Genomic DNA, 24,955 nt, shown 5'->3' with positions numbered 1-24,955 from the left:
CTTAGTAGCATAAGCCTGGAATGAGCCAAGAAATTCTTTTCAGCTCTTTGAGTAAAGTAACCAGGGTCCCCACTCAGAAATTCTTTGCTGATGACTTAGATCCGGATAACTTCTATCCATGATCAGAACCCAGCCATGTCCACCTAGGCCAAGCTCCTTCCACTTGCTATCCATGTTCATGGTCTTCTCTGTGCTTTCTAGAACTGCCTTTTAAGATGATTATAATTTATGCTTCTCTGTTGAGTGGCAGCATATTAAAGCGGTACCTATTATCTTTTATTTTATTTTGAGAACTGGGCTTTTTTGGGAATTTGAAAGGCAGCTTTGTCTATCATTTAATATAGTTTCATTGCAAAGCAGTAAATCTCATTCTGTGTAGGTAGGAATACAGTCTCATTGTTCTTCAGTCTTGAGAAAAGGACATTCAGCTTGGGGACAGGCCAGCAATCATGTGACTTGAGTTAGGAAAAGTTTTCAAAACTCCAGTTCAGCAAGGCACTCATATATACCTTAAACCTAAGATATGGCTCAAAGAAATTTAAAGAGTAAGACTAGTGTTAATGATAAATTGGCCATCCAGTCCCTGCTGAAGAATAGTGAACATGTCTGATGTTCAGGCACTAGCCCAGGTTTTTTAAAACCAGCACGTGTTAAAGCTTTAAATGAATGATTCTCATTAAATTGCTTGAGATCATTTTCTGATAATCTTTCTTCTTTGAAGTAATTTTAGAGTTGCTGAAAAGTTGCAGAGAGAGCATGCCGAGCTCCTGGGTGCCCCTCCCCTGGTTCTATGGACAAATCCTGATGACGAGTCTGTATTTCCTCAAAGGCCCTTCCAAAGTGAAGTGGCTTCCATGCATGATTAACCTCAGGGTAAAATTTTCTTTAGCTTTGCATGAGTTAACTTGTTTTTTGAGTCAATTTATTCATACATTTAGTATAAATATTCAGCTCTTATTATCGCAGTGTGAATAAGATACTATAACTGCTTAAGTGGCTTTCACAGCCTGTGGGGAAAACAAGCACAATGGAAGTAATGGCACCAACAGTTCATTAGTGTCACAGTGGTAAGCACGAAGAAGGTGACAGATGGCATGTTCAGCATCTAGATAACAGAAGAACCACCCTTGGCAGGGTGAGGAGTTGTAGAGAAGCTTCCCCGAGACAAGAACATCAAAATGGAGAAAGGCTGAGCTAGACAAAGAGCAAAAGGAACCCCAAGTAGAGGGAACATGGGCTGAGGCCAAAGCAAGAAGAAATGAACAAAAGAACACACACACACCAAGGAAGCATGTGTTCAGTAATATTCCTTTGCTCAACTTACCAACATTTTCTAATGCATCTCAGATTAAGTACAAGTAGCCTGACCTTCCAGCATCCTTCATCTTCTTTTTACTGAGAAATAAACAAAATGAGAAATGATTGCCCTTCAAATTCCGAATTACAAGCCCAAAGACTAAGCCTCACATTTTAGAAACTGGCTTATGGTGGCCAACAAATAAGAGAATGATTTATTATTTAGAAATAACATTACTAATAGTCTTGGTTTAAATACTGAAAGCAAAAAAAAAAAAAAAGCATGGTTGCTTCTTAATGAAAAGCAGAGATCTGGTAACCTTTGTTTCATTTCCTTCCTCTTGCTGATTGCTTTTTGGTTGTTTTAATTTTGATTAGCACTTCCATCAGAAAACAGGAACAAATTATGAGCTACTTACTGCGCAAAGGGTTAGTAGCCAAAACCATCAAGGTCAATCGCTGATGTATTTGAATCTGTATTAGCACTTTTTTTTTCTTTTGTCTTGCCCGAACAGATAACAAAAATGAATTACACAAAAATCAGCCAGTGCATTCACTGTCAGCTTTTGGTTTACGTTGAAATGCTAGTACTTCCACTTGAAATAGTGAAATGACCTCTATTTCTAAGTTACTTCAAACTGGATTCTAAACTATAATACAAAGCATGCTTAAATAACTGCGAGTAGTTGGATAAACAGTGAAGTCTTCATGGCAGGGCAAGGCACAGAAGCCTTGTAATGACTTTGACCCGGTCTGGAGAGTTCATATTTTCCCCTGAGTTCTCAAGGCTGGCTAGCTTACAGATATTCCTGTGATGGAATTGAAACCTGTAAGAACTATCATCAATCTAGGTTTACAGATTCTATTAGATGAAATTACTTAATAAGTAAAAGTCATTTTAACGTAGTCCAATTTTAAAGCCTCTAAGAAGCTGTTGGCTTCTTTCATTGTTTTCAGGTGAACGCATTATCACAAAATTTTATCCTGAAGACTATATTGCATATGAAGCACTTAACACCATTGAACTAGAAATGAGTAACTAGGAAGAGAGATTATTGACAAGTGAGCCTCATTGGAAAATCTTTCCATTTCAGAGTTGCCAGCTTCATTAGCAAGTATGCTATCACATCCCCAGAGTTCTTAGATGAAGAATCTGTGGCAAGCAGCTTAAATGTAATGCCAGATCTACAAACGTGAGCTCTGCTTCCCGAGCTCACTCCGAAAAAATGTCCTGGATTGCAACTTTGCAGAGAAGTGAGAAAGCATAGCGATGAACTCACTGAGCTTCCCAAGCTGTCCTGTTTACAAACCCACGCTATTCCCTGTGTCTCTTCTGTTTGACAGGGTGACCCTGTCATCTATTCATTCTGTTCCCACTCATCTCTGGAACTCAGGTCAGGCCAACCCCTTTGGGTCCATGCGTTCTCTCTCCTGCCCAATGCGTTCAGTTTCTTCATGTTGACGCTTTCCTTCAGTTTATAATCACATTCAAGCCTCACTGCCTTTATTACACACACACACACACACACAGACACACACACACACACACACACACACACACACACAAAATTGAGACTTTTAAGCAAGAGAACCTTGTAGATTTGTGGCAACTCAGGCAATAGAAAATGGCAACCAGTCAAGCTGGACCCCCTAAAATATTCTGACATGTCCATAATTTTTTTTATAAAGATTTATTTTTATTATTTTTTTTATTGGAAAGGCGGATATACAGAGAGGAGAGACAGAGAGGAAGATCTTCCGTCCGATGATTCACTCCCCAAGTGAGCGCAACGGGTCGATACTATGCCGATCCGAAGCCAGGAGCCTCTTCTGGGTCTCCCACGCGGGTGCAGGTTCCCAAGGGTTTGGGCTGTCCTCGACTGCTTCCCCAGGCCACAGGCAGGGAGCTGGAAGGGAAGCAGGGCTGCCGGGATTAGAACCGGGGCCCATATGGGATCCTGGGCGTGCAAGGCGAGGACCTTTAACCACTTGCGCCACTGCGCCGGGCCCGACATGTCCATAATTTGATCCTTGCCACGACCTCAAGTTTTAGGGGAGTCTCTTGCAAGGGTTAGAGTGTATATCTCAAAAAGATCTATTCCAGGATGGGATCTTTGCCTGGCAGAGCCTCTGAAAGTGACACTCTGTTTGACACAAGCCTCCATGAGAGCCAGAGAGATGACAGAGACACAGGAACGTCACCAACAGTCTTACTGTTTCTCCTAGCATGCCTGGCAGTTGGGTTGCAGATGCTGGACCTTCCTCTGGTCCTCATTAGCATGCAGCTGCAGTTTCTCTTGACATCCTAGGCCAAAACACATCTCCCTGGTGCGTTTATCCCCACCTTTGCCAGCCAGCTGGTTGACCGGTTCAGAGCCTGGGAGTTCCCATGCATCCAAGAAGACTCCAAGAATAACTCCAGGAGGGAAGAGTGCCCGACCTTGAGAAGACAACAGTTCCTGACAGTTCCCCTTTTGTTACAGTGTGCCAGTGTTAGCCTCGTGGTTGGCTAGTCTTTTGTGCCCATGCCAATGTTAACTTAGTTGATTGGATAGTTTTTCATTCTAGTGTGAGCTGTTTGTAGTAACCATGGTAACTGTGTGCAAAAATGGCATTGAATCCACAAAACTGCCAAAACTGTAAGACTGGTGTGTTGCAGGCTGGAGGGCAGAGGCCATTCAGAACTTGGCTGCAGTAGGAAGTGGCCTTGATGAATGTGTTGCATCAGACACATGAAAGAGGGAGGAGGGGTGACTGCTCATTGCTAACTAGAGCCGTATCTTCCATGAAGCTGCTTCACTAGAGCTATATGAGGAAACACATAGTGCCTTGCCACCAGGATTTAAGTTAAACTAATCCCTGAATCAGGACGATTAAGTAACACTGTGGATTCAGGGTCTATGGACATGGCGTAGGGTGGGGTACAACTATAAGATTTCTAAATGATAAGGAAAGAAGTTATAAAAAAAAGTCTCCCAATGAAGATGAAGCTATTCTATAAAATTTCAAAGCACACAAATAATTATTACTAATAAAAAGTAGTAAAAAAATAACATAGAAATCACCTATGAAGTTAAAATAAAAAATGATTTGGAAAAAATACTGTAAAAGTAAGCGTTTTTAGGGTCCTCAAAGACACAAAGCAATAGTATTAACAAAATAAGGATGATAAATTAAGAAAGATATACAGGAACAAAGCAAAAATATACATAAAGAGGAATGAGGTAGAATCACTTGGAATTGTAATTATTGTTACTTAAGTTAAAAAAAAATAAACTTGGGCTACAGAGAATTGGTGATTGAGAAAATCAACCGATTAATTGACCTATAGAAGGTTCCAGCTTATGTCTAGTAAGTACCTGAAAAAGAGAACAGAGACAATATTATACATGGGATCATGGAGAAAATAATGGATGAGACTACTAAAGAAACCTGGAAAAAGATTGAAATCATTGTGAGGATCTCTGTTACAACTTGTCAACTGCCATTGTAGCTTGAAAGCAATCATAGCTGGGCCAGTCTGCTGCACATACTGGTAAGTACAGGAACCAGGGCTGGGGGTGGGCCTGGTGGGGAGTATTGGAGATCACTCCGACTAGGCTGCAGCTCCCACTGGTGCACAAGAGGGCTGAGTGTGTAGTGGACTGGGTCAGGCTGGGCCTCAGCATCCATTGGTTAGTATAAGAGATGGGGTTGGAGGCAGAACTGACCTAGCAGTTGCAGCTACCAGTGTGTGCGTAGGCTGATGTGGGTGACAGAGCCAGAACCCATACTGGCTAACACACACAAGAGTCAGGTCTGGGATCACTTCAAACCAGGTTTCTTTGGGGATCCCCCACAACTGAACCACTGGAATCAGAACTTCAACCGTGGGAAGAGTTGCAGGATCTGTGGTCTGACCGTGGAGTGCATGTGTCAGAACTAGGCCTCCTCAGTGGCTAAGACAAAACAGTGGACGGCATGCCCAGATGCCCATGGAGGATATGGCAGTCCTTTGGGGCCTGCAGAGGACATCCAGCACCATAGCAGAGGAAGGAGGGCAGAAAAATTTGGACAACTACCCCAGCCAAGTATTGACAGCCAAGTATTGACAGCCAGGTATTTCCAAATACCTGGGCAAATGGAGACTCTAAGGTAGACTATGTCAACTTATGGACCTTGGAAGGATTTCCTGTACTCTGACTCAGGCACTCCAGTATGGGATGCAGGCATTTCAATGGGAACTTAACCACTGGGCCACAAATGTGCCCCTGTATGATTGATTTTGAAGATGTTGTAATTCACTTAATTGTCATTGTTCACATGAACAAGAAGTCACATACTGAAAGCCTCATTGACTGAGCTTTTTCTCTTTCCCCCAGCCAATGTAGTCAATTATATCAACCAAGACACTCTACACAACTGTATGGAGAATCAATTTCAGCATAAATGCCAGTAGTGTATTTTATCAGGAAAAGGTCATGTTTTGGAAACAATAAGTAGTTTTAAAAGAAAATTTAAAAGGACTCCAGAGCATTAGAGGTGTCACTGTGGTGTGACTGTAGGAGAAGGTCACCAAGCCTTTGTGAGTCTGTTTCTCAAATAAATAATGGAGATGAAGCAGTGGTCACTGGCTCCAAAGCAGGTGTGATAACCATCTTCATTTCCTGCAGCTACTTAACAAATCACCACAAAATTGGGGGCTTCAAAATATGGGGAACAATCTGAAAGAAGGTTTCAGCTGGGCTGTGTCTGCTCCTTCTTTCCACTGCTCTTCTGGCTTCTGGCGGCTCTTTGCCATCACAGCCCTCCCCCGTGGCTTCACATGGCTGTCTCCTCCAGATCTGTGTCTTCTCCTCTCCCACCCCTTGTGAGAACACTTGTCATCGATTTAGTCTACACACATTATCCTGGATGGTTTCATGTCAAGGTCCATAACAGCACTGCATGTGCAGGCATCCTTTTCCCGTGTTAGGCTGTGTTTTGCAGCTTTGGGGAGTCATGATTAGACATATCACTTTGCAGTCCACCATTCATTTGGTGCCTGCAACATTTCTTGTGTTCTGAACCCAAGAGGAATGAATCCTTCGAGTCAATCAGAAGTGAGCTAAATATGAATAAAACAATATTAGATGTCTTTTTCCTACGTAGCTGGTATATATTGGAAAAAATCTGTGTAGACTTTTAAGTCCTAGCAACGCAATTATCAGGACACATTCAATAACTTGTTGTTGAACTGGTTTTTTTTTTTTTTTTTAAAGCAATCATCCCAGTCAATGTTAGAATGGTCTGAACAGCAAATTAGGGCTGTTTCGAGCTTGGAGGAACTGCTGCGCATCACACACTCTGAGGACTGGAAGCTGTGGCAATGCCGGCTTAAGCTCAAAAGTGTCAGTGCTGGGGACTCCCGCTCAGCCTCTCATCGCTCCACCCGGTTTGCGGCAACTTTCTATGACATTGAAGCACTGAAAGGTAGGTGTGGCAATGTGGAAGCAAGTTCTTTGTCTATCAGTGCATGAGAAATGTACTAACTTCTTCCAAAAGTTTGAGTAGGGCAGGCTCATGCTCACATCAGAGGGAGAAAAAATGGCGGAGTGTGGAGGGGTGCTTGGTAGAGAGATGTATTCAGTATGATCTTGAGATTAAAAAAAAAAAAAAAAAAAACTTGACCCCAAACACTACAAAACATTGACGTAAATTCAATTCAGCAATGGGATTGGGGAAAACCACTCTTCATAGTACTGAATTCACTTAAAAATAAATAACTTAGGTATTCAACAGAGTATTCTGGCATAGATCTGAGTTGGGTATGACTTGTTTACTTCACAATTCTGTGACTCTTAGTAAAAGGAGTAGAAGCTGAAGCTGAGTCATAGTACTAAAGCGCTGGTATTACTAGGAACGAAATGGAGGGAGAAAATTTTTTTTAAGATTTATTTTTATTGGAAAGTCAGATTCACAGATAGGAGAGCCAGAGAGAAAGATCCACTCGCTCACTCCCCAAGTGGTCACAATAGCCAGAGCTGAGCCGATATAACACCAGGACCATGAACCTCCTCCAGGTCTCCCACGTGGGTGCAGGTCCCAAGGCTTTGGGCCGTCCTCAACTGCTCTCCCAGGCCACAAGCAGGGAACTGGATGGGAAGCGGGGCTGCTGGGATTAGAACTAGTGCCCATGTGGACTCCCAGCACATGGAAGACAAGGATTTAACCAGTAGGCCATCTCACTGGGTCCCGGGAGAAAATTCTTAAACAGAATAGTGACATCTGGCTAGAAAATGTGCATCTAAAAGAAAGGGAAAAAGGTTGCTAGCAAGGTGCACGGGTTCTATGTAAGAAAATTACTGTCTCATAATGAAAGGAATGAACGGCTCGTGCAATAAAGCTGTCTATAAACAGACTTCCCCCAGGCCAAATCTCCCCGAGTGATATCCTGTGTCCTTGGAACGGAGGCCCTCTCTGGTCATTCTGGAGGAAGTCTATTTACAGATACAGGGGCACAGGATGCTCTGGCCCTAGACTAACGCAAAGGCTTCAGGATGGCGTACACATGGAGAGGAGTTTGTCTAGTGCTGCAGAATGCACTCCCCTCAGACTCGGCTGTTCTTTGGCACTCTGCGTCTGAGTCTCTATGGGTCAGCGGTGCAAGCCTGACCTAGTTGGGTCTGAGGCTACAGCTGCCCCAGGGCTGCACTGCAGGTGGCGGCTTAAGGCTTACACTGGGGCAGGATGTGCTTCCAAGTTCACTTTGCAGTTGTTTGCAGGGCTGATTCCCCACAAGCTGTTGTACTGCTACTCCTTCCTCGCTGGCTGTTGGCCAGAGGCCTTCCTCAGTCCCTGGCCGTAGATTCTGCAAGCCAGGAAGGAGGGTCGGGAGGGAAAGCAGCTAGTCAAGAAGGAGATTGTAGTCTTTTCCTCACCTAATCACATTAGCAATGGCACCCCATCCCTTTGCTTCATAAGAATGCAGCAACTAGGTCCAGCACAAACACGAAGGGGAAGGGCGTGACTACCAGGAGGTGGAGATGATTGGGGGGTCAGTTTCACCAGGAGCCCCAAGGTCAGCAGCTTCATGGCAATCTAGAAGCGAGCGGTCCTTTTATCATGAAGTTGAATCTTTCCCCCACAAGGTAGCCCTAGGAAGGCTGTATAGCATTAAGCATCAAAGTGTCAAAATCGTACTTAAGGGAACAAATGAGGAGAGAAAAGCAAGAACCACTTTTAGGATAAAGTACAGAAATTTTTACTCCTAGAGGCTTATCTCTGTGTTTTTTGTTTCCCTTAAAATGGCTGGAACCAAAATCTTAAAAAAAAAAAAAAAAAAAAAAAAAAAAAAAAAAAAGCTTGGACCAAAGGATTGCTCCATTCACTGAAATGAATGACTGATTTCATGATTTTGTATAAACGCCAATACTAGGCACTGCAAATGAGACAACTCTGATTTAAGGCAACACCAGATCCACTTAAGTTGTCTGTTTGGGTGGTTCTTTATAGCCTCCATTGACTTCCTCATTAGCCAGCTTCTCAATTCTTCTTAGTGAGGCATGGGACATGCTGTTTGTTCCCAGCGGGAAATAAAATGCACTGAGGCCACAAAGGTGTGGTGCAGACAGAAGAAGGAGGTTTCGTTTCTGCTTTACAAGCTCTCTTGGGGGTAAGGGCTGGCAAGCATACCCATCCAGTCAAATCGTAATAATTTGAAAATGACCGCTCCGCATGAGTCTGGCTCCCGGTGGCAGGTCAGGAGCACTTGGTTCGTGGGCCACAATGAGCTTCCTGTCTGCAGTCATAGATGAGGAGTGGCAAAGAACCCAATGCATTCCCCGAGAGACGTGTGTGCAAGTGGCCAACGAGCTGGGAAAGAGCACCAACACCTTCTTCAAGCCGCCCTGTGTGAACGTGTTCCGCTGCGGTGGCTGCTGCAACGAAGAGAGCCTCACCTGCGTGAACACAAGCATGTTGTATGTGTCTAAACAGGTAGGTCGCAGCGAGCATGTCCTCCCCAACTCGCAGCTCATGGCAGTGCTGGCAGCTCCTGCCTGCTCTCATGCCCAGCACTGTGCCAAATGCTTTAAGACAAAATCTCAGTTTGATCCCTGAAATAACTAGCAAATGAGCTATGATATCTTCCTTTGCAAAAAAAGATGGTGAGGTTCAGAGAGGCAACTGGCCTATCCAAAGTTTCCCAGCTGGCGAATGGCAGAGCTGGGACTCCAAGCCAAGCTATGGAACTCCATAGGCTGAAGTCAGTGACTAGCTTGTGCCTACCATGTTGAGAATCAGGAAACCATATAGAAATTACTAGAATGGGATGTTAAAAGGAATGGCAATAAGTGTGTGGTCTTGTACCTCTGTGAGGTTCTGACTGAGGAGGTTGAAATGAAGGATGGTGGGAGAAGGGGTATGGGATGGTGATGCAGCTGAGGCTAGCAGAAAGGAGCAGCTGTGCCCATCCATGGGCTGAAGATGCCAGAGAAGGGGGCAGTTGCAGAAATTTAGGAAGAAACTGGAAGAGAGCCTCTAGGATGGCCACTGCCGACTGTTAGTTGGTATGGCTTGGCAGCAGGGCCAAGAAAGGCGAGAGGAATGACAGCTGCAGTCAATGGAGACCAGTGGCCTGGGCCATGCAACTTGGAGGGAAAGGGGAGGGAGGATGGTATCTCTGAAGGGGCAAAGGGACAACATTCAGTCCCCTTCCCCAAAAAATCATTGAAAATAGTTCTGAGGGGCAGAAGTTTGGCTTAGTGGCTAAGATGCCATTTTGGATGCCCACATCCAATACTGAAGTGCCCAGGTCCAAGTCTTGGCTTTCCAGTCCAGCTTCCTAGGACGCAGCAGCTGAGAGCTCCATAGCTGCTTCTCTGCCACACATGTGGGACAACTGAGCGGAGATCCCAGCTCCCAGCTGCTGCCTCATCAGCACTGGCTGTTGCAGACATTTGGGGAGAGAAACAATGGATGAGAGCCCCACCTCCAGGGCCTCCCACATAAATTAATTAAATAAATAAATAATAAATAAATAGAAATAGTTTCCCTTCTCATTTTTACAAACTTCTCCTTTTCCAGTAGTCAACATTTCCTTTCCATGGCATCCACATTGCTGTACAACATAATAAATGTTGCATATTGGAGCAGTAGTAATAAAATTAGGAAAGTTGCAAATAAAACTGTGGATCAAGCAACATTTCTTTTGGTTCTATGCTGAAAAATCCTCAAGTATTGACATATCCATTTAACTATCACATCTTCCTCTTATAGTTATTTTCCTTGTGATTGTGAGAAGAGATAGTACAATAGAATTATGTATGCACCGAACACATCCATGTTAGGCAAGTACCTCTTTTTAGACTTAGATAGAGGAAAGAACAGAGAAAGATCTTCCAACCGCTGGTTCAGTCCCTAAATAGCTGCAATGGCCAGAGATGAGATAATCCGAAGCCAGGAAGTAGGAGATTCTTCTGGGTCTCCCACACAGGTGCAGGGTCCCAAGGACTTGAGCCATCCTCCACTGCTTTCCCAGGCCACAAACAAGGAGCTGGGTGGAAGTGGACTAGCCAGGATATGAATTGGTGCCCATATGGGTTGCCAGCACTTGCAGATGGAGGATCAGCCAGTTGAGCCATCATGCTGGCCCCTAGGTAACTATTCTAATAGCAATTGTTTGTGCCAGTTGGTTAACTCACCCTCCATTTTATACTTCTTAACCTCTAAACTGTTCTTAAAACTGAAGAATTCTCTTTTGTTAATTCCTTTTAGATAATCTTGGAAGTTGTAAAAATTCTGGCCTGTACTGACACAAAAATAGTGACATAAGTATGGCTAAGTATCAACTGTTCATAGAAGCAAAGCTTGCATAATGTAAGAGGATTTGATACTTTATCATGTTATTCTCTAGAGTGTAACTGAAGAATTGCACAAGGACATAAAGTTTGCGCAAGACAAAAGCCCTAAAAACACTCTTAGAAGTCCCACTCTTAGACTCACTCCCATCCCACTTGGAGGGGTTAGCATAAGCACAATCTTAAGGGATGGCTTCCACTTCAGAGTTGAATATGTTGAATAAAAACTGCATGATGACTTTGTATCAGTCTGATATTCATACACAATGTTAGTTAACAAGCACTGGAAAACTCCATGGCTTCACACAATAACATATTGCTTTCACTCTTGTACCTGAAGCTCAGTTCAGGATGAGCGCAGCTGGGCTTGACTCCAAGTTGCAATGTGAGTCTTCATCTTCCTGTGTTTCTCAGTGAGCCTGCCAAGTCATGCTCTTCTCCTGACAACAGCATAAGCAAGAGAAAACAAGTCCCACAGAATACTCAGTGTTCAAGTGTGTATCTGTGTCATTGCTCTGGCCAGCAGAGCCAGTAACGTGGACAGAGAGAGGGTCTGGGGATGAAGCACCGACGGGAGAACAGTGATGGTAGAAGTCTCTGCGAAGTCTCTATTGCTCCTTCACCTCTCCTTATATACTCTCCCCCCACCCCGCCCAACGTCCTAATTTAGCCAGGATATTGGATACAGATGAGTCCAATTAGTCTAGGTGTTTTTAACCACAAGTCCAGTTCCTGTTCCTGCCCATTCCAAGGAGCACTAATCAACTCCTTAGACCACAACATGTCATATCTGCTAACATCCCACTGACCAAAGCCAATGGTATGGCCAAGTCCAAAGTCGACAGGAAAGTGCCTTTCTTCAATAGGAGTGATATGGTAAGGGATAAGGAAAAAGTCTGAGTAATAATGTAATCTATCAAGATTTCAGAGAAAACTAATCACTTTAGTCTTATTTAATTTTTACAATGTGTGTTCAAATTTGATGTGAGAGCAGAAACCAAAAATGCCATTTTATAAGGATACCCATAATGCCAAGGAGTTAAAGCATTTGATCAAGTTTAGACCCTTCATCAAGTTGGATATGGCCCTTCTGTCCCAGTTCTCACCCCAGCATTCTTGTTGGCCCTTGCCATTATTAGTTCTACTCCAAATGGGCAACTTTGCTAAAATCACACCATAAGTGTCAAAGGCAAAAGTGCAGACTGCAAATATTCCTAAAAAGCAATGAATAAAATCAAGTGACATATGTCTTATGGTTATCTTTTCGCACTATAGCTCTTTGAGATATCGGTGCCTTTGACATCTGTACCTGAATTAGTGCATGTTAAAGTTGCCAACCACACGGGTTGTAAGTGCCTGCCAACAGCCCCACGACATCCATATTCAATTATCAGACGATCCATCGAGACCACAGAAGAAGATGGGTAAGCATTTATTGTGCTTGTTTTGCCTTTGCCAAAGCTATTTATGGAGAATACCTGATTAGTTATAGCTGTTGTCATCTCTTCAAGCTTTTCATCTTTTAGATTCTAATCCAGATCTGCTGATCGTAACTGTTTGACAAATACATTTTTATTAGGTGTCAGATGTACATTGTACTAGAACTTGAAAGCTTGCTGCTTATGTTTATGTAGGCATCTTTGTTCATAGGCATATCTAAAGCAGCTGAAGAAGTGCTCAAGACACCAGTGTGTCACTTGTCTCCTCATTCTGGCACAACGCTGAAATGTTTGCATGCTTAAGTTGTAAATGAAGGAAGTTAAAAGATTCCTGGGGCGATTAGGAAGTCATTGGCCCAACTACCATTATTCAACTTTTGCAACTTTCTGGTCTTCTCACGTACTGTTGCCCAAGGGAAAGGTCTTATTTTCAATTGAAGTTATTTTGAGTTTGAAATTTTCCTGAGTCTAATTTTGTGAATTTGAGACAGACTATGACATTCTAAAGTGTTCTGAGACAAAAAGGAACTTAAATATAGAGAAATAAATGAGGAAAAATTGCAAATGGTGAATGAAGAAATTAAGTAACTAAGTCAGATACTTATAGTTTGCAGCCATAAAGTAGTAAATGTTTGGCGACAGTTAGCTGATGATATATGTTAATTAACCCTACTCCAAAGGACACCTTCACCTGTCTCATTGGCGAGGACCACCTACCCTCAACAGTGTTCTCATCACAGTTTCTTAGAAGCTATCTATAGCAATATTTACTTTTGGCAAGCAAACTGTTAATGCAGCTATAATTGACACAGTTTTAACATCCATCTTCTTGAAGAGATTATAATTTTCCAAAATTACAATTTGTTTTTTAAAGGTTTTCAGCAAGGACAGCTGTAATTACAGAATTACTATCTAAAAGATGCAATTCATAAATATGAATTAAACTCCTTAAAATCAATTATTCTCACATGCTTTTGTAGCAAAACAACTTGAAACGTATTCTCTTAGCAATTTTGAATATGTAATACATGATTATTAGCTGTAATCACCGTGCTATACGAAACAGTAGATATCAAAACAGTCTTCCTAAGATTAAAAATCCCAGCGGTGTGGCCTAGCAGCTAAAGTTCTCGCCTTGAACGCGCTGGGATCCCATATTGGTGCTGGTTCTAATCCTGGCAGCTCCACTTCCCATCCAGCTCCCTGCTTGTGGCCTGGGAAAGCAGTGGAGGACGGCCCAAAGCTTTGGGACCCTGCACCCATGTGGGAGATCTGGAAGAAGTTCCTGGTTCCCAGCTTTGGATCAGCACAGCACCGGCCGTTGCGCTCACTTGGGGAGTGAATCATCGGATGGAAGATCTTCCTCTCTGTCTCTCCTCCTCTCTGTGTATCTGACTTTCCAATAAATAAATAAATAAATATTAAAAAAATTAAAAATAACTAAAACAATCTTAACTGTTCTCCACTCAGAATTGTATTTAACTTTGCAAGATTGTGATTAAGCATGACAGCTTTTAAATCTGAGTGTTTTCTTTTGTAGCTGTCCACAATTCAAGAAACTCTGCCCTATTGACATGCTGTGGGATAGCAACAAGTGTAAATGTGTCTTACAGGAAGAGAAGCCACTTGCTGGAACAGAAGGTAATGATGATGGAAGGGAAGTAATTATAGGAATGATGAAAACTGTAAGAATAGCAATGAACTTGATGCAGTAATTACTTCGACCAGACCATGTATAAGTCTTTTGTATGTATTAACTCATTTATGCCCCACAACAACCGCATAATACACTATTACCACCCCCATTTAATAGTTACAAAACGGACAACCCAAGATGGCTAGTGGCTTCCTCAAGGCTGAGAGCGCCATAAGGGATCAGATTTCAGAGCCCCCTTTTCCTTTAACCGTATAGAACGCACCATTCTGCCATCCCAACTCAAAAAGAAGCCCAGTGATTAGATCATGGCAAAGCATTGAATTCTAACTTGAAACACTCAAGGCTACTTTTAGAAACACTCCAAGCACAGTTTGCTAATCTGTCTGCACAAGGCTGACTGGACCAGGAAGCGATTTTGGACTTGGTTTCCATCAGCTGCATCATGTGAACACGTGCCAGTAATTTACTTCTGGGACTAGGGAAAATTAAAAGCCTAACATGATCAAAGAGGAGATGCGGACAAAATGAGACAGACCTTCTTCATGGCTCATAATTCATACTGCTGGAGCTTTTTGGTGAGGAACATGTGGCTAAAAACTAACACAATTTTTACCTATTTCCCATAGAGCTTGACACGGTACCACTAAGACAAAAAAAGTTATAAAAAATCATGTAACGTACACCTTGCTTGGTTTAAACTACGATCTACAAGTAGTAATAGTAAGGAGTAAACTGTAAGAAATCTGTTTTAGATGCTGTAAACAACAATCTACTTCCCGATTTTTTCTCTCAGATTTCTTCTCTTGCAAGCTCAGCCCAGGGTGTGTAAGGGAAAGTTCAAGTTCATACAGTTTAAATGTCCATGTAGATCTTGACCATGTTCTACACCCTTTCCATCAAGGGTTCATCTATCCTCTGCTCCAATGTGCATCAGTTATGAGGAAACTTGCCACCTGTCCTTGCAGCAGGGGGTGACGCACATACTCCTGTTGCTAAGCTGAACCCAAATAGTTTTCTCTGCAAAACAGACTGTGTGCTGGAATATAATCTTATGTTGTTTACCTTTTCGAAAAGGTGAAAAACAGATGGAATTTAATTTTAATATACTTTACTTAATCTAATGGATCCAAATAGCATTTCACTGTGTCATCAATATAAAAGTCATTAATAACTGGTTTACATTTTTGTGCTGCCTTAAAAATCTAGTGTATGTTTTACACCTACAGCACCTGTCACCTTTAACTCTCCCTCTCACTCGCAGCCACATGCATCCCTTAGCACCCTTGTTAAATTCTTTTCCATGTGACTCTTTTTAACAGTGTTGGGAAGTTATGGGACCTTGTATACATAGAGCTCAAAAGATGTTATGGTGGAACCTTCCTGGCACGCAGCCAGGAATTTTTAAATATAGCTGGTTTGCATGCAGGTGCAGTGTTCATGCATCTGGGGAGGGGACAAGACCTTAGATGAAGCAGCTTTTCTCTGCTGGACTGAATTCCCCAGGAGGGACTCAAGTAGGTGCCCATGTACGTGGAGGGTGGCGCAAGCAGTGGGGAAGGAGACAAATGCTCTGCACAAGGAGAGGGATGCAGCCACGAGGCTCAAGGTGAGGAAACATAACCGAGCGGGGGTGCCTGGAGAAGTCCAACCTGATGGGGACAAAGCAGGACAGAGCTGGCTGATGGGAGAGGAAACTGGGGGTTGCCAGGAGGGGGGTAGGGGAGCTCATGGACATGGCAGAGAAATCTAGTGAGCTTTGAGCCAGAGCTTAGCTGTGATGCTGCATTTAGTGAAACCACATTAAGCATTCAATGTGGCTCTAGCAAAGGTGTGAGGAAGAGTGGGCCCAGGCAGGAAAGGAAGCAGGCAACTGTTGGAAATGTACAGGTAGGCATCATCACTCCTAGTTTTCATTTCCTATAACTCCCTAATGTGGACAAAGTTCAGTTTCATTTCTCGAGTGGCCCCATCAAACTAACAGCATATACAGAACCCACTAAATACCATTTTCCTGTATATCACTATTAATCCAACTGCCTTTTCTCTGATGGCTCCACTGCCACAGATGAATGGACCTGGGTTGGTGAAGCCAACTCCAATTTAATTCACCTAGTTAAATTCACGTCACTGTTACAAACTGTTGAAACTCACAGTGGAAAAAAGGAAAAGAAAAAAAAAAGGAGGTGATCCTAATTCTGTATTTTAAAGGATTTAATGTGTCCCTTCCTTTCTCAAGAGACTCACAATTTCAAGGATTTATTTTTAAAAATGGCATCAGCTTATTGATGAAAATAGTAATGGAACAAGGCTGAGTAAAGAACACAGGGGGAGCACATCCGCTCCCTAGGGTAGAAATCAGGCTCTAAGACGTCACGGTCCCACCCTTGGCTACGCAGTCTCCCTCCAGCCTCTATTGTTTTTAAAGCAATGTGAGGAGAGCTTGTGCCAAATAACCTGCTGAACTTGAACAGACACCAAGGAGTCCATGTTTTCTTAAGCAGCCCTATTCCTAGCCTCCCCTTCCCCTGCCCAGGACCTGAGCGGACTCCTGTGAGTCTGCTGCCATCTAGTGACCACTGTAAAGCTTGTAAGCATTTCTCCACTGTCATTTAACAACCTGATCTCATGAGTCCTGAAATGACATCTACCTCACTGGTGAATGGCTTCCCCAGCTCACCTTTTGCCTCTTTACAAAATTTAGAATAGTGTCGCAGGATTCAGCCCTCCAGGACTCAGTTCGTATAATTGTTCAAACACCACCAATTATAGAATGCTTAAGGCTAAGAGACTGAATGACATGGGGATTGAATGGGAGTGCTGCTTTGTTGCATCAGATGTTGGCAAGAACATATAGTTTAACTCAATGTCTTAAAATGCTTGGTGAGATCCCTCAGTGTTTCCACACATCCACCTGCTAAAAAGGCCCTATTATTATACCAAATAAATCCAAGTAATGTGTGCCGAGTGTCTGTTTTATGCCAGAGCCACAGACCTGGTTCCCTACCCTTCAGCTATTTTACTTAGTAGGGAGAAAACATGGAAGTAACAGACAGATATACTCTGGTGGGCACTTTTTTTTTAAAGATTTATTTTTAATTATGTTTTTATTGGAAAGGCGGATATACAGAGAGGAAGATCTTCCGTCCGATGATTCACTCCCCAAGTGAGCGCAACGGCCGATGCTATGCCAATCCGAAGCCAGGAGCCTCTTCCGGGTCTCCCACGCGGGTGCAGGGTCCCAAAGCTTTGGGCCGTCCTCGACTGCCTTCCCGGGCCACAGGCAGGGAGCTGGAAGGGAAGCGGGGCTGCTGGGATAGAACCGGGGCCCATATGGGATCCCGGGTGTGCAAGGCGAGGACCTTTAACCACTTGCGCCACCGCGCCGGGCCCCTCTGGTGGGCACTTTTGTGGGCTTGGAGAAGGTAGGAAAGATATCAAATAGAAAAGGATGACTGACATCAAGGACAAGGTCAATGGTATGGGTCTAGAAGTTGTGGCATGTTGAGGAAACAGAAAACACTGCAATTGGATACAGATGGGAAATAGGATATTAGAGACAGAGGAAGGAGGGTGGAAGAGGAGCCTGGGGGCTTTAGAGTGCATTTCATGAAGGGTCTAAACTGCTGCCTTATATGCCTACATGTTTCATGGCAATGTTGTAATTGGCAGTGAGGGAATATGTGTGTTGCCCCAACCCTGGATCTAGACAGTCTGAGATGGATTCTGCAACAACATTGCTTCTGCTGCTTTTTCCTTTTAATCTTCTACTAATAATGAGAGGACTGGACTCTTGGCTTTTACAGAGCCTTCCTATCTATTTTAATTATTAATGCTTGGTTGTGGAAGAGTACATTTTTTTACCAGTTAGCAACCCCCAAATCTAAAATGTTTAAGAAATTAGCTTGTGTTTTTTAAAAATCAGAAGCCTAGAAAATCACACAAATTCTGTGCTTTTACAGTGACCTCAGAGATTCTTCTTGACTTCATGAAAAATTAGGGGCAAAACTTGCTGGAAAATCGGGTGAATCCCTATTCCTTTAGGATACCGTCAAATCTACACTCAGCTTTCATGACGACATTGTCTAGGCCATGGCTATTTCAGTGGTAACCTTTGGGGTTTCCATGTAGGTCACTCTGGTCTCCAGGAAAGTGCCCTCTGTGGGCCACACATGAAGTTTGATGATGAGCGTTGTGAGTGTGTCTGTAAAACACCATGTCCCAGAGATCTCGTCCAACACCCAAAGAACTGCAGTTGCTTCGAGTGCAAAGAAAGTCTGCAGAGCTGCTGCCAGAAGCACAAGATATTTCATCCAGACACCTGCAGGTGAACGGCTGTTTCTTTCCTGGTGACTCAGCTCATTGACATTTAAAGGAAATGCCATGCTGAATCAGGGGATTCTTTATTATACAATTTTTTCCCCTCAATGCTCATGGCTCCTTTTAATAGTAAAACAGATAAGTGAGAGTATGAGAATATATAGGGTGATGATTAATCATGATATTAAGACAATCATACCTGCTCTTACATATCTCAGGCAAAACCTAAACTTCTTTAAATAATTATTTTGGGGAGAGGAGTTTTAGATGAGGAAACTCTATTATTTAGCCTCTCTCTCACCATATATGTGCTTGCTTGTTTATTTGCTTATTCTTCCCTGATAAAAGATACCATTAGATTTATATAAGAGGAAGTTCATTGGTGAAGAAAACTATTGGAGGTTGTCATTTGGCCTTAATAAATTTCAAATCCACCTGGGATAATCAGTCAGGATTTTTTTTTTTTGACATGTTGAAAACATATCTAGAAAAGTTCCTTTGGAAAAAAGTTAAAGGAGAACAGAATTGTTCCTTTGGATCCAGCTCTTGATTCTGAGTTCTCCTCCCCATTTTGTTTTGTAACAGTTGTGAGGACAGATGCCCCTTTAACACCAGAACATGTGCAAGTGGAAAACCAGCGTGTGCAAAGCATTGCCGCTTTCTCAAGGAGAAAAGGGCTGTTCGGGGACTCCCAAGCCAAGAAAATCCTTGAGCTGACCACCTGGCTTCAAGTTCCCCAGCCCTGTCACCTTAAACAGCATGCTGCTTTGCCAAGTTCCTGCCATTGTTGCCCTGCCCACTAAACAGGCCCCCAGGTGTTAGGAAAAACATCTGTCTTGCATAGTGCCATGGTGAAGCCAGACCAACCTTCCAACATGCCCGTGGGGGAGTCCCTGCTTCATTGACACATGCCATCTAGTTGGGAATGTCAGCACACCGAGGGGTGTCGGGAGAGAGGTCTGAAGAACCCTTCTTTGACTAACTGACAGATTGGCTTGGCATGGAATGGTAGGAGCCGCACAGCTGGTTACTCGGGGCAGCCAAGGAAAACATCACTCCCCGGGGCCCATCGATACATGCAGCCCTTTGGCGGAGTGTTCCTGTGCAGAACCTGAGACTTTCTAATGCTGGCCAGCTTGCAGCTTTCTAGTTTAGTGATTTACTGTTTGATGTTTCATATTTAAGTGTATTTAAAGGAAATAAACATCATTATTCAAGTTCTACAATGTGTCCTTTAATATGCCTCCAATCTGCATTTTATGCTAAAGGAAAAAATAGTGAAAGGTGGGAGGTGCAGAGCAAGACTGGAACACAGCAAAACTTTATCTCAGCTTTGGAAATAGTAAGCGGGAAGAAGTGATTCAGACCTTTACAACTATAAACGAGAATAAACAAATGACCCAAGAGTCAGCTGGCAGTCACCCTGTGCTTTGAAATGAAAGTGAACTTGACTCCATGCCGATCACATGACAAAGGGAAGCCCACTGATGCCCGTGACATCACTGAGGTTTTACGTCACTGCTGGAGGACTGACTGCAAGCGTCTGCTCTTGCTTCACTCTGATGTCTCAGTCACATCTCAGCTCTCAAGGCAACATGATTCCTTTCTGTTCCCCAGAAGGTGTTGTCCCCCAAAGTAGTCTTACATATAACTTTCTGGTGTCACAGATTTTGCTATCATTTTGGTGTAACAGGAGGATCTTAGCAGCATTACTTATCAAAACTGTGCATTCCCTTCATGATATCTTGCATAGATCCATGCGCAATCTATTGCAGCACTGGGTCCTAATCGAGTCTGTGTAACTCAAGTTTTTCAGGCCACACCACCATGGAGAAGTACAATTGTAAAACAGGTGTAAGGATGAACACCCAGCCACTCAGCAGTGTTACTGGATGCCAAACCAAAACACTTCCCTGCCTCTGCAAGGTTACTGAGCTGTTCTGGAATTTTCTCTTCAGTCACCAAAGTTGTTTGAGGCCGCTGGCCCCAGACCCAATAACACCTTTGGTTTTCAGTCTCAGTCTCTTTCCCAGAGAGGAGGGCTAGCCTGGGGGCAGATCCGCACTCTGCTGGCACTGTCACCCAGCTATCTGCTGGTGCTGGCCCAGTCTCTCTTCTGCCACTGTTTCTCTTGCCTTTCCCTTATGAACTGGATATCAATAGACTTCTAATTTTATTATTTTTAAATTCAGCTTTTCTAAAGGTCTTACACTTGATTTCTTAACCATACACAGCTTTCGCCTGCTTGCTTTGTCCTTTTCATTCTGTTTCTACCACTCCCCTATCCTCTATGATGTTTGCCTAAGTTCGCTTGAGAGCTCAGGCGGAAGAGCAGCCATAGGACATGGCCCAGTTAAAGGACTCATTTTGCTCATCTTCGACTAGAGAAAGCAGAAGCCAAACCCCTGACAAGTAAAAAAGCCCTGAGTTTAAGGACAGTCTCTGCCACTTAATTGCATTTTGAGGCTGAACACTTCCTCAAGGCTCAGTTTCTCCATCTATCAAGTGTGGCTGAGGAGTTCATTTCCCTACATAATACAACTGACTAGTTCACTTGAGTTGCCACTAGTGGAACACTTGCGACAAGGGTCTACCCAAAGGAGAGAGGCAGCAGATCCCAGGATTCTGAGACCTCTGGAAAGTTCTTAACTTTTTTAAAAGGTTTATTATTATTACTATTATTATCATTAAGGTAGATTTACGGAAGAGAGGCAAAAAACAATCTTCCATCTGCTGGTTCATTCTCCAAATGGTCGCAAAGACTGGAACTGAGATCATTGAAAGCAGGGAGCTGGGGAGCTTCTTCTGGGTCTCCCACGGGGATACAGAGTCCCACGGCTTTGGGGATCCTCTGCTGCTTTCCCAGGTCACAGGCAGGAAGCTGGATGAGAGGTGGAGCAGCTAGGACTCAACCTGCCACCCATATGAGATGCCAAACACTGCAGTGCTTAACCTACTATGCCATGGTGCTGGCCAGAATTCTTGACTTTTATTCAGGATCCTTAGATCATGCCTATAACCAACTCAAAGCATACTTGGGCTAGCAGTGCCTCCGGATTTCTAATTGTTGTTACAGAAAGCCCTGGTTTGCCCCCTTTTCCTCCCCGAGTTCCAACAACCAGCAAGATAGCTGCCTGTGGGTCCCTGGAGTTGGATTCAAGTGGAGCTAGTCCTTGAGGATAGAAGTGCAGTAACTGGTTTATTGCTATATCAGAGTCACTTATCACTATACAGGAATATCTGTCATACAAATATCCCTGGAATATAAGCTGAAAATTCTTGTCGCAAAATAATAATAATGGGAGAAGTCCCAAGAGCTCACATCAAATACAATAAATGCCACTGATGCATGATGTTACTGATTATCCAAGCCTTAAGGCCACAGAATGTCCTAACATAATAGTACAGATCATAAATTTGTAACTAAAATGGTATGGTGGGAGATCTGTTGGGGGTGGAAACAGGTTGAACCATTTAATATCAGATTTGGATGACACAAATAATAAACATGAAGCTCTTTAAGGAAAACCATAGTTCAATAAAAATTTTAACTTGATGGATTTGATCACTTGATCAATAAGAGCCAGGATTTGTCTAATTCAATCCTCGGTGTAAAAGTAAAGTCTACTATTTAGTAGGTGCCCAGTAAATAATAACTTACTAAACAATTACCATGTTTATATTGTGAACAGTGGATTTAGAAAAACCTCTGAAAATAAAGTCAAGAATAACAATGTAATTCATGGTGCTCAAACTCAGCTAGAGTATATGCATATCACAATATTTACAAAATTACAGAATTTCAAAATTACTCTGCTATTTGTCCTTGTAGTAGCTTAGTAAGCAATATTTTGGTTTTGGCTTTGTAATAGCTTAGTAAACAAAATCTGCTTTGGTAATTTCGTCACTGATAGTGTTTGTTCTGAAACAGAGGTCAGTAAGCAATGGGCCATAGGCAGGTTCTAGCCCACTGCTGGTTTTTATTTATTTATTTTTTAAAGATTTATTTTTATTATGTTTTTATTGGAAAGGCAGATATACAGAGAGGAGAGACAGAGAGGAAGATCTTCCGGCCGATGATTCACTCCCCAAGTGAGCGCAACGGCCGATGCTGTGCCAATCCGAAGCCAGGAGCCTCCTCCAGGTCTCCCACGCGGGTGCAGTGTCCCAAGGCTTTGGGCAGTCCTCGACTGCTTTCCCAGGCCACAGGCAGGGAGCTGGATGGGAAGCGGGGCTGCTGGGATTAGAACCGGGGCCCATATGGGATCCCGGGGGTGCAAGGTGAGGACTTAAATGTTCTCATACTGGAACCTGGTCATGTTCACTTGTGGATGCATTGCATGTAGATCTTTTTGCTGTTCAATAGGAGAGTGTAGTATGGTCTGCAATGCCTAAAATAATACTTAAAATAGTCCTTACCTTACCAAGTACTATCAATTAACATCCAATGCTCTCTGAGACCTTACAGAAAAGGAGTCTGTTCCCCGGGTTGGATGGGTTACGAATTCTCCAGCTGGGATACCAGAGAGAGCCCTGGGTTGGGAGTCCCTGGTGCCCAGGGCAGCAAAGCCCCGAGCCCATGAACAGAGGCTCGGTTGTGTGCACACTACATGCAGCACTCACAGTTTTTGACCCTCTCTAGGCAAGCACAGTGCTGGCCGCTGGGCCTCTGCTTGAAAAGCACTTTGCTCAGGTGAGGGAAGGGGGGCTATTCTGCCCAGTGCATAGAGAAACAGCTAAAATGGGCTGAGGAGGAGACATTCTCAGCAAGGCAGTCTAGTTGGTTGCCACGGATCACTCTGGGGAGCAGACTTTCTGATAAGCTCTTAGGCCCCTTACTTCTATTTTTTAAGATTTATTTTATTTTTATTTGAAAGATAGAGTTACAGAGAGGAGAGGGAGATCTTCCCTCTGTTGGTTTACGCTCCAGATGGCTGCAACAGGCAGAGCTGAGTTGATCTGAAGCCAGGAGCAGGAACTTCCTCCAGGTATCCCTTGTGGGTGCAGGGCCCCAAAGACCTGAACCATCCTCTGGTCATAAGCAGGGAACTGGATTAGAAGTAGAGTAGCTGGGACATGAACTGGTGCCCACATGGGATGCTAATGCCACAGGAGAAGATTAGTCTGTTATGCCACCACACCGGCCCCATCCATTGCTTTTAATTTTATAAAATATTTATTTTCATTTTCTTTGACAGGCAGAGAGAGACAAAGACAGTCCTCCCATCTACTCGCTCACTCCCCAAATGCCCACTACAGCTAGGGTCAGACCAGGCAAAAGCCAGAAGCCTGGAATCCAATCTGGGTCTCCCATGTGGGTGGCAGGGACCCAAGCATTCAGGTCATTACCTACAACCTCCTTGGGTAGGCATGAGCAGGAAGCTGGACAGAAGCAGAGGACTAGCACTTGATCGAGGCTTGTGACAAAGTTCATCAAAGTTCCAGGCAGCAAGTTAACCATGGGGGCAACTCCAATTCTATCCTTTACTTTCCTTAGTGAGCAAGCAATCATGAAGAGATATCTGGAAAATAATCTCAGACAGGAGTCTAACCAACAGTTAAAGGCAGTTTGGAGAAACAGAGGCACAGGAGAAAGCAGAAAAGTTGAAACCAGTAGTATGCCACCCGGGTGAGGGGGAGCGGGTAGGTAGTGTGCTAAGGGGATGATGGGAAGACCCTGCAAACAGCAAATAAGGCAGTGAACATAATGGAGTTCTGCGGAGTTATACTTGTTGCAATAGAAACAATTATTAAATAGAATGCAATTGGAAGACACAATTAAAGAACTTTCAAAGGAGATCCTAAGATAAAAGTGAGGGGCCTGGCCAGACAGCTCAGTGGCTAAAGCCTAGCCTTGCAAGCGCCAGGATCCCATATGGGCACTGGTTTGTGTCCTAGCTGCCCCATTTCCCATCCAGCTCCCTGCCTCTGGCCTGGGAAAGCAGTGGAGGATGGCCCAAAGCCTTGGGACCCTGTACCCGTGTAGGAGACCTGGAGGAAGTTTCTGGTCCTGGCTTCATATCGACTCAGCACTGGCCATTGCAGCCATTTGGGGAGTTGGTTGGAAGATCTTTCTGTCTCTCCTTCTCTCCATAAATCTGATCTGCCTTTCCAATAAAAATTGTAAATATCTGTTTTTTTAAAAAAATCTTTATTATTTTTTTGGAAAGTCAGATATACAGAGAGGAAGATCTTCTGTTCACCGGTTCACTCCCCCAAGTGACTACAATGGCTAGAGCTGAGCCAATCCGAAGCCAGGACCCAGGAACTTCCTCCAGGTCTTCCATCTGGGTGCAGGGTCCCAAGGCTTTGGGCCATCCTCCACTGCTTTCCTAGGCCACAAGCAGGGAGCTGGATGGGAAGAGGGACCGTCGAGGTTAGAACCGGCGCCTATATGGGATCCCAGTGCATGCAAGGCGAGGACTTTA

General features: G+C 43.6%; 1 protein-coding gene across 2 annotated transcripts in view; it reads left to right on the top strand.

The window, feature by feature from the left end:
• VEGFD (vascular endothelial growth factor D) overlaps positions 1-19,745 on the top strand; it is a 28,715-nt gene extending 8,970 nt beyond the window's left edge. For both annotated transcript variants that reach the window (XM_040997407.1, XM_040997418.1), the window contains 6 exons: positions 6,537-6,747; positions 9,062-9,252; positions 12,390-12,538; positions 14,094-14,194; positions 18,339-18,534; positions 19,113-19,745. In XM_040997407.1, the coding sequence (XP_040853341.1) occupies positions 6,537-6,747; positions 9,062-9,252; positions 12,390-12,538; positions 14,094-14,194; positions 18,339-18,534; positions 19,113-19,239 (975 nt within the window). In that variant the 3' untranslated portion in view covers positions 19,240-19,745. The remainder of the gene's footprint in view (positions 1-6,536; positions 6,748-9,061; positions 9,253-12,389; positions 12,539-14,093; positions 14,195-18,338; positions 18,535-19,112) is intronic.
• The last annotated feature ends 5,210 nt before the right edge of the window (positions 19,746-24,955 follow it).

The sequence above is a fragment of the Ochotona curzoniae genome, unplaced genomic scaffold (genome assembly GCF_017591425.1).
Source record: "Ochotona curzoniae isolate NIBS_2020 unplaced genomic scaffold, NIBS_Ocur_1.0 contig_1274, whole genome shotgun sequence".
In the NCBI taxonomy this organism is placed as follows: domain Eukaryota; kingdom Metazoa; phylum Chordata; class Mammalia; order Lagomorpha; family Ochotonidae; genus Ochotona; species Ochotona curzoniae.
The sequence above is the reverse complement of the archived record's forward strand: the minus strand, read 5'-3'. Positions and strand labels throughout refer to the sequence as shown.